The 18,047-nt window shown below is 46.3% G+C and overlaps 2 protein-coding genes and 1 pseudogene across 4 annotated transcripts in view; 1 reads left to right on the top strand and 2 right to left on the bottom strand.

Annotated features, from left to right (window-relative positions):
* LOC142196122 (uncharacterized) overlaps window positions 1-18,047 on the bottom strand; it is a 783,446-nt pseudogene that overhangs the window by 116,313 nt on the left and 649,086 nt on the right.
* Window positions 1-18,047, bottom strand: part of RPL31 (ribosomal protein L31) — a 364,588-nt gene that overhangs the window by 190,488 nt on the left and 156,053 nt on the right. The gene's annotated exons all lie outside the window — the stretch shown is intronic.
* Window positions 2,392-6,425, top strand: LOC142196129 (uncharacterized). Its single transcript, XM_075266355.1, has 4 exons — window positions 2,392-2,875; window positions 2,991-3,088; window positions 3,691-3,751; window positions 4,671-6,425. Exons 1-4 carry the CDS (start codon window positions 2,728-2,730, stop codon window positions 5,765-5,767), a joined length of 1,404 nt encoding a protein of 467 aa, XP_075122456.1. The 5' UTR covers window positions 2,392-2,727; the 3' UTR covers window positions 5,768-6,425.

Genomic DNA, 18,047 nt, shown 5'->3' with positions numbered 1-18,047 from the left:
AATCATCTGGTCCTGGGGACTTGGTTTCCTGTAACTTGGCTAAGTGCTCTCTTACCAGACCTTCGCTTATAGTCAGCTTGGAGTCCTCCTTCCCCTCATCTCCATCACCATTAATGTTGATATTTCCATTAGTTTCTTGGGAGAAGACGGATACAAAATATGAATTTAGTAGCTCCACCTGCTGTTCCACCATGTTAACTGTTTCTCCTTTGTCATTCTTCAGGACTCCAATGGTCTCCTTCACTTTTCTTTTGCTTTTAACATATCCCCAAAATCCTTTTACCTTACTCTTTGCCTCTTTTGCAAGCTTCAATTCGTGTTCAGCCTTAGCTCCTTTGATGCTTGTCTTGCAGAGTCTGCAGACTGCTGTGTACTCTTCCTTAGGTATAGTTCCCATCTTCCACTTTTTGTATGTTTCCTTTTTCCTTTTTAGCAGGTTATGTAATTTTTTGGTCATCCATCCTGATATTTTTAGGTGCTTCCCATTTTTCTTCCTTCTAGGTATTGTTAGTTCCTGTGCTTTAATGATTTCCCTACGGAAGATTTCCCACCCTTCATGTGCATTTTTGTGCTTAAGAATTTTGCACCATGGAATTCTGCTAACCCTTGCCTTCAGGCTCTTGAAGTCTGCCCTGCTAAAGTCGAGCCTTGAAGTCTGTGTCTTCTCAGGTCTTCTTCTTCTTCTTGCAACCCCAAACTCAAGTATAGCATGATCGCTGAATCCCAGTGTCCCTGCTACCCGTAGTTCCTTAACCATGTGCTCTTTGTTGGTTAGGACTAGGTCCAAAATGGATGTTCCTCTCGTGTTTTCTTCTACTAGCTGGGCAATGAAGTTGTCTGCTAGAGAGGATAAAAATTTGATGGAGCCTTTACTCTTGGCTGTGTGGGTTTCCCAATGAATGTCAGGGTAATGACTCATTCATGACTCCATTTGCTAGATCTCCCTCTCTAATATTTCCTATTCTATTATTACTGCCCCTGCTATATAGACATTATATATACACAGTCATTGGGATGAAGTGACTCTCACATATACACAGTGTGAGTGGGGAGGAGCGCCCCCCTCCCTCTACTGATAATATTCATCTATGGACGAGCACTGTGAGCAGAGGGAGGGGGCTCACACTGTACAGCGCGATAGGCACTGCTGGGCAGAAGGACGTTCCTGACAGAGTGTAAAGAGCTGCAGTACCGGCACCGATAGCGCTTTACCCGGGGCACAGATCGGGAAAGCCGACAGTGCGCTGAATCCATCAGTATATAGAACTGCCTGCGCCCAATCTGATGAAAGGTCTTCTTTAAAACGAAAGTGGACTACATTACAACGCCACAAGCCAAAAAACTTTCCTTCTTCAAAGTGGGAAGGAAACCAATCACAGAGCACTGACGCCAGCCAATGAGAGAGAGTATTGATGCCAGCCAATCAGAGAGCAGTGAGGAGAAGCCAATCATTCCTGAGGCTAATACTTCATATGAGGAGGACGTGTGTGAGGTAGAAAGGCCCCGCCCCTTCCGGTGACACGCCGGGTCACATGACTAGTGATGAGGAGGACGTGTGTGAGGTAGAGAGGCCCCGCCCCTTCCGGTGACATGCCGGGTCACATGACTAGTGATGAGGAGGACGTGTGTGAGGTAGAAAGGCCCCGCCCCTTCCGGTGACACGCCGGGTCACATGACTAGTGATGAGGAGGACGTGTGTAAGGTAGTGAGGCCCCGCCCCTTCCGGTGACACGCCGGGTCACATGACTAGTGATGAGGAGGACGTGTGTGAGGTAGAGAGTGTCCTGCCCTGAAGAGTGAGGGGGTAAGTGAGGAGAGGAGGTGACCGGGAGCCCCGACACAATATGGGGGAGACCTGGGGGGAGAGAGGGAGGACTACAACTCCCAGCAGGCTGCACATTACTTCTAGGCTCAGGGGCTTGTGTTATAGGAGATTCTTGTCCCCTGTATACACACGGTATATAGAGCCTGTATACACTGTATACCCTCATAGACCTTGTAAGAGGAGCCGGACACATTATTGTGGCCACAGAGACATATGAGGTGACCGGTGACCCCCATAATCCCCCTGTATGGTCTGTATGTGCACTGCGGTATATAGCCTGTATATACTGTATAGCAGGGAGGGCAGTGACTATATTATCAGTAATCCGCTATATACAGTCACTGCCCTGCATTATATCCTCGGAGTCGTCCTGTATAATATCCCATTACTGAGACCTTCTACCAGATGAGATCTTACCCTTGTTCTCCCTCAGGTTCCTCAGGTACAAGACGATGGTCCTCTCCATCAGTGACCCACCAGGGATGGGCGAGGCCAGAAACCACATGTCTACAAGGATATTAGAGCTGGCCCTGGAGATCATCTCCTTGATCACTGGAGAGGTGAGAGTCTCACATGACATCACTCTTATCTCTAGGAATAAACCAGGGAAATGACTGGACAGGTGAAGGATTCTTAGACTCTCTGTAGTGACCTGTAGTGTCTCACCATACACAGGATTACACAGTAGTGAAGAAGTCGTCTGGTGAGTGTGTGACACCCCGTGTGTCAGGAGGATGGAGCAGGACCCCGAGCCCCATCACCGAGCCTCCACCTCATTCACTGAGACATGAGCAGAAGATCCTAGAACTTACCAGCAGGATCACTGAGCTGCTGAGCGGAGAGGTGAGCGCTGCTGGGAATGCTGGGACATTATACAAGAACACCAAGGGAGGGCTCTGGGGATGACTGTGTCATTGTGTTGTCAGGTTCCTATAAGGTGTCAGGATGTCACTGTCTATTTCTCCATGGAGGAGTGGGAGTATTTAGAAGGACACAAGGATCTGTACAAGGAGGTGATGATGGAGGATCAGCAGCCCCTCACATCAGCAGGTAAGAGGAGACCTTCCTGATAGAGGAGACCAGGTATGAGGGTCACCTAGACTCCCCCATCATCTGCTCATCACATATAGACAATGTATTCAGTCACTGTGTATATTTCCTATAGATGGATCCAGTCCGAGAAATCCACCAGAGAGATGTCCCCGTCCTCCATATTCCCAGGAATTTAAGGAGGAAAAGGAGAATTTCCCGCTGGATCCTCAGGTAGATGTTACTAATCCTACACCCGAGACTGAACAATCTGATCTAAGCCACATGATATGGAGATGCCCAAAAAACTCCCTACCGGATGTCACTTTCCATCAGTCCCTTGATATGTGTCTTGGGGCTAATACATTACTATCCTGTACTGAAATAGTCAATCATTCACTGGTTCTGGACATTTACCTCCATTAAAGAACCAGCTGAGGTGACTTCTCCGTAGATTCACAGCTCTTACTGTAAAGAACCAGCTGCGGAGGGAATCTCTGCACAGATTCATTGGTGTTATAGCGAAGAAGCCTAAAGGCTATTCCGACGTCTAAAGCAGAAAAAATATCTATTTAGTGGTAGAATCCCTTTAATATACAGGTATATATGGCAGGGACAGCAGAGGCAGGTTATAGAGCCTGACTATATATGTAATACTAACAGCACTCACTATGAGCCTGAACAATCATTTTACTTGGCAACATTCACAACTTGTGCCAATAACGGGGCGGCTTTGTCTTCCTCTGGACCAGATTTCCAAGTATCAAACGGGTGACCTTGATGGCCTTTGGTCATTTATTCAGTCGGATATGTCACACTATGTGCAATTTTTGCAGGAAAGTTATAAAAGTGGAAAGCCGAGTGGACTAGAGGACCCCATGTCGGTGTCGGAGCATGGTAAGAGCCTACTATACATCTCGTGTAGCTTACTTAATGTGACATGTATTTGTATGTCAAGATGTTGGGGAAGGGGTGTGTAACCAACTTTACATCTAATTATACAATATTATTAATGATTAATTCTGTAATTAAAAATAAATGTGACTACAACCAAAATGGGACCCGACTCTGACTTGACAACCCTGCATGAGATGTTTATTTTAGCAATTAAAGTGAAGAATTTTTGTTGTCTGTTACTCCATCTTTGTACTTTATAGCAGTGGTCCCCAACCTTTTTTCCACCAGGGACCAGTTTCAGCAAGACAATTTTTCTATGGCCCAGTGGGGGCGGGAAGGGGTGTGGTTTGGGGGCGGGGTTAAGCATGGGAATGTAGAAAAGCATCTCTGGTATCGGCATTGCCGAAGACCGGAAGTAGCGCATGCGTTCCACAGTGGAACGCATGGCAGAGAGATGCATAGAGAACTGCAACAGTGATATAATTAAGACATCAAAGGATGTCAAGGGGATAGTATGGAGGCAGGAAGGAAGTGTAAGACAGAAGAAGAAGTTGCCCAAAGTTTGGTAGGTGAGTGCAGGGTGGAGCCAAGACCCGCTCCATATCCTGCATAGTACTAGAATCCCGAACATACAGCGGGTCCCGGCTCAACCCTGCACTTTGCTCACCTTATCCCGATGAGCAACAACCAAGCTGCTGACTCCTCGCCGCCGGTACGCGGACCAGTGCAACATGCCCCGCAGCCCGGCACTGGTCTGCGGACCGGCGCTTGGGGTCCCTGCTTTATAGGATACAGTTGTGGGTAACTAGGAAAAGAAAACCTGCCATGATCTGGTGAATAGATTTGGCAAAATTTGGATATTTCACATTTAAAACAATAAAATAATTTTTGGGAATTTTTTTTTTTTTTTTTTCCCCAGCTGAAGACTGGCTCACTGGACATCTCATATCTCCTTGTTATCATTTAGAAGATGATCATTCGGGCAATGTCAAAAGTACAGAATGTAGATCGGGGAACAGTTTTTCAGAACAAAGTGAACAATTTAAGGCGAAATTAGATCTTTCCATTGGGAAGAGAACTCGCACAGGTGAAAGACCATTTTCATGTACAGAATGTGGGAGATGTTTTGGTAGGAAAACTCTACTTGTCGATCATCTGAGAACTCATACCGGAGAGAAGCCATTTTCATGCCCTGAATGTAGCAAATGTTTTGCTCAAAAATCCAATCTTAGGATTCATCAGAGAACTCACACGAAGGAGAAGTCATATTCATGTGTCGAGTGTGGAAAATTCTTTGCAAATAAACATTCTCTCAAGAAGCATAAAATAATCCACACAGGGGTGACATCTTTTCCATGTCCTGAATGTAGGAAATGTTTTACTAAAAAATCCAGTCTTAAGGATCATCAGAGAACTCACACGGGGGAGAAGCCATATTCATGTGTCGAATGTGGAAAATTCTTTGCATATAAACATACTCTCAAGCAACATAAAATAATCCACACAGGGGTGAGACCTTTTCCATGTCCTGAATGCGGGAAGAGTTTTCGTCAAAAATTTTCTCTGGAAGAACATTTAAAAACTCACAGAGCGGACAAAGGGTTTTCGTGTTCACAATGTGGGAGATGTTTTACCTATAAAACAACTCTTCTTAAACATCAGACATTTCACACAAGGGAAAAAATATTTTCATGTCCTGAATGTGGGGCATGCTTCGGACATAAAGCAGCGTTGGTTGCCCATCAGAGAATTCACACTGGGGAGAAGCCATTTTCGTGTTCGGAATGTGGGAAAAGTTTTAACACGAAAAGCATTCTTGTTGAACATCAGAGAACTCACACAGGAGAGAAGCCATTTTTATGCCTGGAATGTGGGAAACGGTTTTACAAGAAATCTCAACTTAAGGAACATCAGAGAGTTCACACGGGGGAGAAGCCGTATTTTTGTGCAGATTGTGGGAAGTGTTTTGCCTATAGATCAAGTTTTCTCAAACATCAGAGAATCCACACAGAGTAGAAGCCGTATTGGTGTATAGAATGCGGAAAATGAATGTGGAAGGAGTTATAGTCAAAAATAGAAACAGAACTCACATGGTGAGTTCTTAGGGTAAGTTCACACGGGGTTTTTTGGTCAGGATTTTGAGGCCGTATCCACCTCAAAATCCTGAGCAAAAAGACGGCTCCTGTTGAAATCAATGAGAGCCGGTCAGTTCTTCTTTCCAGGAGCTGTTTGTTCTGGCTCCTGGAAAAAAGAAGCGACATGCGGATTTGCCTGAAGACGCTCCCTCCTCCCGACTAGCCCTATTCATTTGGGCCTAATCTGGAGCGGAGTGTGCGACTGGATGCCGGTGTACTGCATCGGCATCCAGTCACTGCTACCTGTATTTTGGTCCGGAAACTGAGGCAGCCAAAAAACCCTGTGTGAACTTACGCTTGGCGATTACAGTAGAGATCTCACACTGTGAGAAGCCATGCCCTTGCTTTGAACATAGAAGTCGTCTCCCAGCTCCTTTTTTCTTCTCACCATACCATCTTCCTTTCCCCACCCCTCCTCCGGTCTCTGTCGTCTTCTATCACTACTTGCCTTACTAGAATATTTCACCTCTTTTTCTTCTGGGATCTTTCCTTCCTCTTTCAGACCTGTCATAACCAGGGTTGAACCTGCCCCTTTCGCCGCCCGAGGCGAACGACAGAAAGCCGCCTTCCCCCCTGGGTGGAGGGGGCGGAGCGGAGGGGGCGTGGTGGAGCGGAGGGGGCATGTTTAAGCAGAGGGGGCAGGGCTTAGCGGCGTTCGCAGGCATGGAGAGGACCTGCTCTCTGCCTGAGCGTGAGGTGAGGCTGCTGGAGCAGCGCTGCGTCCACTGGGCCTCCCCAATCCACCGCTCGGTGCTAAGCCAGTCCAGGACAGCTTGTCCTGGACTGGCTTAGGTAAGCAAAAATGCCGCCCTCCCTGGGGCCCTGACATAGCGCCGCCTGAAGCGGTTGCTTCAGGTCGCCTCATGGGAGGTGCGGCGCTGGTCATAACCCTGTTACTGAAGAGACCCTCCCTTGACCCATTCTGTGCTGCCAACTAATGTTCCATTTCCAATCTCCCCTTCATCTCCAAAATCTTGGACCACTTGGTCTACTCTCATTTAATCCAATATATTTTCGTTATCTCTCTTCTTGACCCCTTACAATCTGGGTTCTGCACTTTTCACCCCTCCCATATCCACACAATCTCATGTCGTCTCCATCTCAAAAACATCTCCTCAATCTGCCCTTTCCTTACCATGGAAACATCAGAAAACCTTATTGTTGTCCTCATTCACTTTCTAAGGTAACTCCCTACTAATCGGTCTTCCCCTCAACAATTCAATATCCCTGTGTCCTCCTCCACAAGGCTCTCCATAGTACCGCACCGCCCTACATTTCCTCCCTCATCTCTGTCGATCCCCCAACCTGTGCTCTCCGTTCACTTAATGCCCTAAGACTATATAAGACTTGCATCCTCTTTTATCAGAACCTCCCACTCTCGTCTCCAAGACTTCTCCTCAGTTGCACCACTTCTCTGGAATGCTTTACCCTGGACAATCAGATTAACTCAACTTCTACAGCTTCAAACAAATCCTAAAGCCACATCTTTCCGACAGGACGATCACAGTTACTAATCTAAATCCTTCTGCAGGTACGCTCCCTAAAACCCATCCACCTCTGCTCACTGCCCCCCTCCCATTATGGCTGCTCCACTGCATGAGCATTGCTACCTCTGATGCCGCCCCTGCTCCTTGTGTTTCCTTTTCCTCCTCATAGATTGTAAGCTCTTGTGAGCAAGGCCCTCAGTCCTATTATTAATCTGTAATGTCTCACTTTGTGCTTAAACTAGAGCTGGGTGACTTTTCCCAAAAATTGTAATCTTGAGGAAAATAACTCAAGTTCAGTGATTTGGCGCTGGAGTAGTGGGATGTATTTTGTACAGCTTTCTTGTCTCCCAAGTATTGACCACAATGAATAAAGTGTTAGTCATAGTCGGATAAACGGGCTGTGGACAATCTATCTGATGGTGGGTGGTGTGACTTAAAGGGGGGGGTTGCGTCATTAAGGGCATATGCCTTATCCACAAAGCAAGAAATCAGTGTCTGATTGTGGGAAGTCCATCGGCCTCGGCCCCCAGCAGTGATAAGAATGGTAACTGAAGTCCCCATAAAGCCTTCTTGCTCTACTGTACTTGTGTGACTGGAGCTCCATTCATTGCAATGAGGCTGCGGGAGATTACAGTCCCATAAATGCACTTTTTCTGCAAATCCTCCCATTCTGAATTTTTTTCCAGCTTCCCAGGACATTGTATAGAATAATTGATGGCGGCATCATGAAGAACAATTTGTCCTGCAAACATTAAGTCCTCATTTGGCTCTGAGGGTGGAGAAATAAAGAAGTTATGGGGTTTGGAAAGAGGGGGGGGGGGGGTCAAAAAACATTAAAATACTCATCACTGATCTCAAATATAGGCTCTCAGTAACTAATACACATCAACGAGTGCCGGAAGCAGGCAACGCTTTTCTAAGTTGTGGAAGAACTGAGAGCTGATCTGCAGTACCTGTTATGGCCACTATACAGGGGACAGCGCTATCTGCTTCCTACTCTGTTTTGCGTATATCAGCGGATTAATGGGGGTGTCGGGTGTCAGACCATCACTAGTCTGATATTTAGGATAGATTGTGAATATTCTAAATCCAGAAAACCCTTTTTTGTGCAACCTCTCCTTCAGTGCCTCCTAGGAGGTCACAACAGCTGGCGACATTACCAGTACACGGTGCGATGAGTGTTTCACATTTGGTTGCCTGGAATTAACTCACTTGAATGGGACTGAGCTGCTGGACACTGTAATCATAGGTATCGCAGGTACCTCTACCAGCCTGAGATGCAGGGCTCACCGATTCCTGCTGCTTGTGTCACATTCTGCCCTTCCCTGGTCATAGTGCCACAAAAATCAGGATCCATTTGCCCCAGCCATGTTTCTCCTCTACTCTGTGACACCATTTTTGCTGTTTTGCCCCCTGGAGTTTTGTTTTTACGCTCCCCTTAGACAGTAATGGCTTGCCTGCCCTTGGCGTCTACTGTTATAAGCCAGATTCACTCGGGGTTTTTTGGTCAAGATTTTGAGGCGGAATCTGCGTCAAAATCCGGCTCAAAAAAACGACTTCCATTGAATTCAATGGATTCCTTTTTCCGTGAGCGGTTTGTTCCCACTCGTAGAAAAAAGAAGCGACATTCCCTTTCTTGAAGTGGATTCCGTGGCGCAAACACATCCTCCCGACTAGGCCCATTTATTTAGGAATGCTGCGACTGTATGCACTGCATCGGCATCCAGTTGCGCCTAGCTGTTTTTAGCCCGGATTCTGAGGCGGCCTCCACGTCAAAATCCGGTCCAAAACCCCTCCCCGTGTAAACCTGGCCATAGTGAATCCATACAAAGAAATAGCGAGTTGTGAGCTGCTTCACAGTGGCCCCCACACAGTATAATATTCCTCACAGTTACCCCCACACAAAATAATATGCTCCACGGTGTCCCTGACACAAAATATGCCCTAAAGTGGCCCTACACAATAAGGTATGCTCCACAGTAGTCCCCACACAGTATATTATGCTCCACAGTAGTCCCCACACAGTATTATATGCTCCACAGTAGTCCCCACACAGTATTATATGCTCCACAGTAGTCCCCACACAGTATTATATACTCCACAGTAGTCCCCACACAGTATATTATGCTCCACAGTGGCCCCACATGGTATAATAAGCTCCCAAGAGCCCTCCTTGAGATGCTTCAGACAGACCGTACGAAAATTGTTTTGACGAATATTAGAAAGTTAATCCATTAGTTGCGTTTCAGTGCTATTATTATACAGTGGGGTCTCCTCAGACCCCAGAGTATAATAAGTAGAGGACTGGGGGAGGTGAGGGAAAATAAACACTTATGCTCACCTTGCTTTAACTCTCCTGGGAATCCTCGCTCCATCCAGTTCTCTACAACTGAGGCAGGGCATTCCAGAGGTCACTGCTGGGGCCTGTGATTGAGCCTCAGCGGTCACGTGGGGCGCACTGACGCCATTACACTGGTGTGCCCCCCAGACTTCTGAAGCTCACTTACAGGCCTCAGCAGTGACGCCTGGGGCACGTCACCGTCAAAGGCCAGAAGAGGATTCTGAGAACTGTCAGAAGCCCAGGAGAGGTGAGTATAAGTATTATTTTTGATCACCCCTACCTAGGCCAGCTACTATTAGCTTTCCAGTAACAAGATTTATAGCAGTTGGAGAACTCAGCTTTTCCTGACTGCTATCATAGTGCTGCGGGCCCCTTCCAAGCCCCATCGCAGCCACACCCCCTGTGACCACAATTGTTACACCCCTGTATGTCATACTGCCCAAATTTCAAAGAACAGAGAGAGGGACAAAATGTGTGGCACACTATGCATGCAATGGCAAATTTAGCTCCACCCACTTCTATATTGACTCCGCCCATTCTCATCCATTTTTTTCTTGGTGCCCCACACAATATAATCCTACAGTCACCCTAACATGATATGCCCCGACATTATAATGTTTCCCTCCAATTACCCCACAGCATGGCGTCCCTCTCCTCGTGTCCCAGTTTAAACTGGGGGCAAATAGGTGACATTAAACTAGAGCAGCTGGAAGGGGACATTAAACAGTGGGGTACTTGGAGGCGGACGATAAATTAATGGCATCTGGAGCAGGATATTAAACTGGGGCAGCTGGAAGGGGACGTTAAATATTAGGGGTAGCTTAACATTAAACTGGGGGCATCTAGAGGTGGATATATCCCTTTTCAGTTGCCCTGTCTTAATGTCTCCATCCAGTGACCCCCATTGTTTAATGTCTCCCTCCTGCTGATCCCTGTTTAATGTCCCTCTTAATATCCCTGTAATGCCCCCCTTTCATCTGCCCCCATTTTAATGTCCCCCCTTCATCTGACTTCAGTTTAATGTTTAACATAAAAAACACTGCTCCTCCCCTCTCCTCCTCTCCCTGCTGTTCTGTCTGCAGTCTCAGAGTGTTCTGGGAGCTACAGGTGCGATGTGAATGATGTCATCACATCGCGCCTACAGCTCCCGGGGCCGGAGCACGCAGGGGAACAGTGGTGAGGCAGGAGCTGTCTGCGGATAGCCCCTGATTAATTCACTATTGTATTCAACTCATCTGCGTCCTTTCCGGACGCAGATGAGTTGAACCCAGGAAATTACTCCCGCTGACTGGGACTGTGGAACATGACCAGCAATCCGGGCCAGTCCTGCAGAATTGGGACAGTTGGGAGGTATGTATATGTGATATTTTATTTTGTATAATGGCTGACCGCTCATTGACTGTACATGTTCAGGCGATCACATCTATCTCTACAAGGAATACCGAAATACAGAAGGAAGAAGGTTTTATACTGTCCCTGCCCTCCCGATTCCTGTATATACATCACTGAAAGAGTGTTGTGTATACAGCTATGGGATCCACCATGATGAGACTCCCCTTCTGGCCTGCGGTCACGTGGTCCACTGAGTGGTAGAGGATCCCAGACTAGGTGTGCACTGTACATTAGGAGCCTGCAATTGGAGCTCATGGATCAGTCCCATATACAGGGGAATCAGTAAAAACAATGTAGCCCCCCGAGGTCTGTTATGATCTTATGTACTATGTGTAATAAAAAAAATACCCATTGCCACGCCCAAATCACAGGTACTAGCCTCAGCGATGGCGTGGGAACACCAAGTGTTGTGCTGTCATGGCGCTCAGCGTGCCCATGTCTGCCCTGAGGACCAACCACAGCCCTACGTGGTGACCCCAAATACATGACATCACAGATGATGTCAAATAAAAGGTGGAAACTGTTAGATCCTCTGAAGTCCCTCACTGTATAAGAGTACAATAGAGGGATCACATCGCTGACACTGCAGTCATCTCCGCTGACAAATTTGGTGGCCTCTTCAAAAGGCTTGAGACCCTGGCACACTTCCCTCATGAGTCTACAATGGCGGATCTGCCAGTAACACACTGTCCCTGTGTCTTTCATGCAATAATCTTTCACCAATTTCTGCTGCTGACACAGACACTCCAGCGTGTTTAAGATGGAGTTCCACCGAGTTAAAACGTCGCAGATAAGACGGTGCAAAGGCAGACGTTATGTCACTGCAAATCGTGCAAGGTGATTATAGCGAGATAAGAACGGTTGAAATGGAGTCCGACAGTCTTGCTCACTTTTGCTGCCATGTCTATTTAGTACACTTGTTCCTGCACGGACACAGCTAGGCTTCCACTTGGAGATCGCCATGGATTTATCGTTTGTCAATATGACAGAAATTCCCACATAAGATATGACCGCGTGTACTTTCTGCAGCCGGCATCAGCGGTAACATGTCTGCCACTACCACCCCCACTTCTCAAGTCAGTTCTACCCCGGGAAGGCTTTATGGACGTTGGGTCTGCACAATAGTTGGAATCATTACTGTCACTACTGCCACCACCTCTTCCACTTCACCCAGTTGCAAGAATCATCCTCAGCAATGTCATCATCTTCCCCGTTTGTTTCTGGCCCTCAGATTTTCCACCTCCAGGTTTTCCCAGCCACTGCATGGACTGTCCCGCCCGATCTCAGTAAATCTGTAGTCTGACTACCTGACACCTGCACCCACAGCTCAGTTGTCAGTCACTAGCTAGCTCCGCCCCTTCCTTTCCTGCTGTCACATGATTGGTTCTTCCTCCTTGAAGTTGGGCTCTTCCTCCTGCTCTGACTCTGTGGCTGTGTGAGCGGTGTCAGTGGGGGGCGCTATTATCCTGCAGGTCAGTGCATTCACCTCACTACTGGATAGACCTGTGCCCTGTACACATTACAGTAGCCGGCTAGTCAGAGACTACAACCTCCAGCCGCAGGCTGTCAGGAGATGATGGCGGTTGTACAGAGCCGCAGGAACACTTCCATCTTACTGCTCCTGCAGGACTACAACTCCCAGCATGGTAACTGTAGAGACCCCAGCAATGCTGCTCCAGTCACTGGGGCATTTATCGGCCTCTTGTACCTTCTCCTTCTAATTCTGCCCCTTCTTGTAAGTTTCCTCCTCTGTGTGTAAAATGGATCAGGTGTTTGTGTCTATTCTGAAGGATTTTACAGCAGATTCCTCACTTTACTGTATTGTTGGGGATAGTGGGTGTGGCCTATCTGGGGTAACATTTTACTATAGAGTTATACAAAATGGTGCCAAAAATAGGAGGCGACGACTGCAGTCCAGGACATGAGTAGTGTAACACACCCCAAATATCTGACAGTAGTGGAATCACATGTTCTATTAGGTAAATTTTGTGCAAATTTTATGACACGCTTAAGTGTAATGCTGAGGTGTGAAAAAGGGCATGTGCATACAAAAAACCCAGTGTATACGCCAACTACTGTTTTGTGGGGGGTTTTTTTGGTTTTTTTTCCTCCTATATACTCATCAATGATCTCCTTCTCTGTAGCTGATGGCGGGCTGCGCCCTGCACTCTCTGTAGCTAATGGTGGGCTGCGCCCTGCACTCTCTGTAGCTAATGGCGGGCCGCGCCCTGCCCTCTCTGTAGCTAATAGTGACTTGTGCTCTGTATATAATGGCTTACTGCTGGGCTCTATACGTACACTATTTTATTAAAAATAAAAAATCCATCATTTAGAACTGGTTCTTGTCCTGGTGACTCTTCCTGAGTGTGATGACGATATTAAGGAGAAGATTTTGGGACCCTGGAGCGCTCCCAGCTCCTCCTTATATCTAGGTTGGAACTGTATAGATAGCAGACAATTGGTCAAAATGCCTATCTTGCTTTTTGTAGTACATCGGGGTAAACTTAGAGGGGGAAAAAAAAAAAAAAAAAAATGCAGTAAAAACTGCAATTCCCAGAGCTCTGATTGACTAACTAGGTCAGCTATCATAAGTACCGGCGCTCTCCATCAGAGGGGCAGGCGGTACGACTCTAATTAACACCAGGTGTGGGCGTCCAGTGAGGTATAGGGTTATCATATCCTTGGACTCCAATGGTTACTTGATTGACACTGCGGGGCGTTGGACCAAGACACACTTGACCTATAGACTCCACTAATAGTTGGAGTACAGTTGTGTGATGGAGGATAGAAGTATATTCAGTCTCCTATATGGAAACCATGTCCACGTCTGGTGTATTAGGGAGTTATTTTCCTCCTAATGTATCGTACCCCACACTATATATAACGGACTTGGCAGACTATCAGTTCACATTGCTTTGTGTGGTAGTAGATGACATACACGCTGTTTTATACTCATGATTATTACATTGTGGTTTGTATTTTTTTTGTACCAGACCATTTCTGTGAGATATATCAAGTGCATTGTAGTGCCATGTCTAGCAGTCCCCATTACTTGCCACAACACAATCTCTTTAGGCCCCATACATAATATTACCCAAAAATCAATCCTACTTTCCTCTTTGAAATACAGTGCTCTTCTGTAAGATCATTGGTCTGGGTTCAGAGCTTAGTCCCAGTAATTGGGACTTGGTGGTGACCTGGGCATGCCAAGCATCTTGACGCTCGGCGTTACCATGTGACTGCTGGAGACCCAATCACAGGCCTCATTCGTGAGCCCAGGCCGATGACTTCAGATAAGAGCACGAGCACCACAAAAAGTGTCAGATGCCGCAAGAAGGCCCAAGTGAGGTAATGGAAGGTGAGTATGAATGTGGCTTTTTTTTTTTTTTATACAAAATAAAAACATCTGGTCTTCCGAAGCTCTTAAACTTCAGTTAATCCGACCTCACCCTACATTATTTAACAAAGAGTCAGTCAGAATGCAGAAAGTAGGAGAAATCAAGCGTGCCTTCCATAGAAGCTGAGGTTTTGACAGTTTGCTGGTCTGAGGCATTTGGGCATAACACAAGGTCGGGGAAGAAAGATATCAGCAATAATCTTAGATAAACAATCCTGGCTTCCCATCAATCTAGGAAGGGTTATAGTAGAGATGAGCGAGTACTATTCGAAACTCCAGTCAGTCTGTGTGCCGGCCGCTTCTATTCATTCCTATGGGTGCGTGCTATTCGAAATGGCCACTTCGAATAGTACTCGCTCATCTCTAGTTATAAGGCATTTACAAACAGTTCTAAGTCCATCGCTCTTCAATGAGAAAGATTATTCACAAGTGAGAAAACGTTCCAAGTAGTTGGCAATCTTCTCAGGAGTGGATGTCCCATAAGGCGGTCAAATTTCTAGGCCTCGGGCAGAGCTGACTGCGCATGCCAACAGGCCACAAGAAAATGGCTGCTTACTTACTGTGTAAGCGGCCCGAGGCCTAGAAGTTTGACCCTCAGCGCCAGAAGAAGAGGCCGTTCCTGAAAAAGATGGAGGTGGTGTTAGAGAGTTCTCTCACAGCATTGGGCCCGCCCCCAGTGCTGTGAGAACTTTTTTCAAACTGACAAAAATGGGGATTTCTACGGAATGGTGGCGCAGAGAAGACCTCTAAAGGTAGGAGAAGAATAGCCTATGAACCAGATAAAATTGTGCTTTAATGATAGGATCCCTTTAACCCGTGACTTTTCCGTTTTGGCCTAGTTCTCCAGCTTGTGTTGGCTTTCCAAAATTTTAAGACCTTTTCAAGACTTTTTTTTTTTAATTGTATATAAACCAATGGGTGGACTGTTTTTCTCATGACTGTATATACTGTAAGTCACCCCCATTATATACATGTAGTCCTCTAGAATACTGAATTGGTGCGAAGCTGAACTAAACGTAAGATGTTCTTCCAGATGGTATTTTATACTTGGTTCTCATTGTCTCTCCTCAGGCCCAGAACTGACAGTATTTAGGAAAAAAGGAGACTTTAATGGATGATGAGCAGCCCTCCACATCAGCAGGTAAGAGGAGACCGTCCTCCATGATGGAGGAGACCAGGTATGAGGGTCACCTAGACCCCCACCCCAATCATCTGATGCTCACATATAGACAATGTATTCAGTCACTGTGTATATTTCCTATAGATGGATCCAGTTGTAGCTATCCACCAGAGAGATGTCCCAGTCCTCGACATTCCCAGGATTGTCCAGAGCGGAATGTCCCATTGGATCCTCAGGTAGATGAAGCTGAGATGTCTGTAAATCCTCTATAGATTGATGCCATGAAGCTTTCTACTACACGTCTCAGCAGCAGTGGAGTGTCCGCTCTATTGGATGATATTGTTGGCTGTGCTCGGTCCTGGCTACAAATGGTTTCTGGTTCCATAATAGATTGTGGTGAACTTCCACCTGTTTGGACATTGACTTGGTAATTGATCTATTGGAGGACCTTGCTGGTTGTGCTCGGTTGTGGCTCCATTGAAGATGGCGGTAAACTTCCACCTCTTTGGACATCTAATGCCTGTTTGCATGGTGGAAACTACTGCTTATTTTGAGGTGGATTCCACCTGGAAATCGGTAGCAAATTCTGCTCTGATTTTGGCTTTGTATTCAATGGGAGGTAGAGAGTCCCCGACTCAGGACTAGCTGGCTAGGAACATTCATCTGAGCTTCGGGACTGAAAAGGATGTCTTTAAAATTCTTCACTTTCTGAAGTATGAGGGGTCCTTACTTGTCAATGGATCTTCAGTGTAGATAAATGTCTAGTTCTGCAATGTAGATGGAAATCATGGACTGAATAACAGCACAATGCCAGTCAGCTGCTGCTAAGGCTAACACATTACTGTCATGTATAGAGTCAATGGCTTGGGCGTTATGGACTTGGCACCCTGATAAAGACCTAATGTCTGTCAAGTCTTTCCAAGGGATATGAGAAGATATGGATAAGAAATCTGTTAATCCAGAGGAAGATAAAAACCTTAAGTCATGACCCATTCTGCCATAGACAATCATCTAGGAGGAGATGTGACATTCTGGATGAATGTTGATCTCATCGCCATTTCAGATCCTTCTCCTTTCAGGGCAATTTGTATTCATTGTTTTCTGGGAGACTTTGACCTTCTCCTGGATATAAGGCCTGGTATACCGAACGCATTGACAAGCGGTGAGCTTATCAAATCACACGAACCCCATAGACTATAATTGGGTCCGTGTGTTTTCTGCACAGAACATGCGGAGAGAAGAGTACTTCATGAACTATTTTCCTCTCTAGTAGACAACAATAAGAAACGCCAGCTGCATCCAAGGTGCCAAATTACAACAAGGATCCACGAGGTTAAAAATTAACTCTTTATTCTTCCATCATTAAAAAAGTTACAGATGTAACTGTACAAGTTAGGTATAAGGCTACGCGTTTCAGGCGCTATACGGGCGAGAGCCGAGAAGAAGGGCTGTATATCGCCTGATACGCGTAGCCTTATACCTAACTTGTACAGTTACATCTGTAACTTTTTTAATGATGGAAGAATAGTTAATTTTTAACCTCGTGGATCCTTGTTGTAATTTGGCACCTTGGATGCAGCTGGCGTTTCTTATTGTTGTCTACTGCTGTACCAGAGGGTTGGAGTCCGCCCACAAGCCGTGCTCTCCAAGAAGCCGTTACAACACGTTACAGGGTGAGCTGAAACGCTTTTTTCTTGTTACTTGCATATTTTCTTCTCTGCTTGACTCGTGCTGAAAACACACGGACCCCATTAGTCTATAGGGTTCATGTGACTTCATAAGCTCACCACTTGTCAATGCATTTGGTATTCAGTTTGTGGGGGGGTCCCCAAGCAAACTCCCCAAACAGAATACCAAACACACATGTGAACCAGACCTAAGATAAACTCGGGATCTTCTTTTTCTCACTTCCTTCATGTTGGATCTTTACAGGGAGGTGATGGGAGCAGAAGGACAAGTGGACCGGAGATTGCCCTATCTGTGCCAGAAAAGGGTAAGAGCCTTTCATACATTGCGTGGTGTGCTTTTTTTTTTTTTTTTTTTTTTTGGGCAAATTTTAAATTTTTGTCTTATAAGAGGACTTGAACCTGAGATCCCATGTACCATATACTGCAATGCTTCTGTACATAGTACATTACTGTGCATTAGGCCAATGCTCGGAGTCTGTTTGGCCTTCTATCCTCTATGGCACTTTGGGGAGAGGGGTTTCCCTCCCCTCCAGCCACTTAGATGCTATGATTGAGGTTGATCTCAGCATCTGGGGTTATAGGCTGGTGGAGACTATTTTACGGCACTGGCACTTAATCCCAGATCCCAACGGGAAGACCCAGCTCCTATGACTGCAACATCTATGTGCTGTAATGTTATGGGTCTGAGTAGTGATGAGCGAGTAGTATTCAATCAAGTACCTCGCGGGCATAGGAA

This window comes from Leptodactylus fuscus, chromosome 2, assembly GCF_031893055.1.
Source record: "Leptodactylus fuscus isolate aLepFus1 chromosome 2, aLepFus1.hap2, whole genome shotgun sequence".
NCBI classification, from domain to species: domain Eukaryota; kingdom Metazoa; phylum Chordata; class Amphibia; order Anura; family Leptodactylidae; genus Leptodactylus; species Leptodactylus fuscus.
The sequence above is the reverse complement of the archived record's forward strand: the minus strand, read 5'-3'. Positions and strand labels throughout refer to the sequence as shown.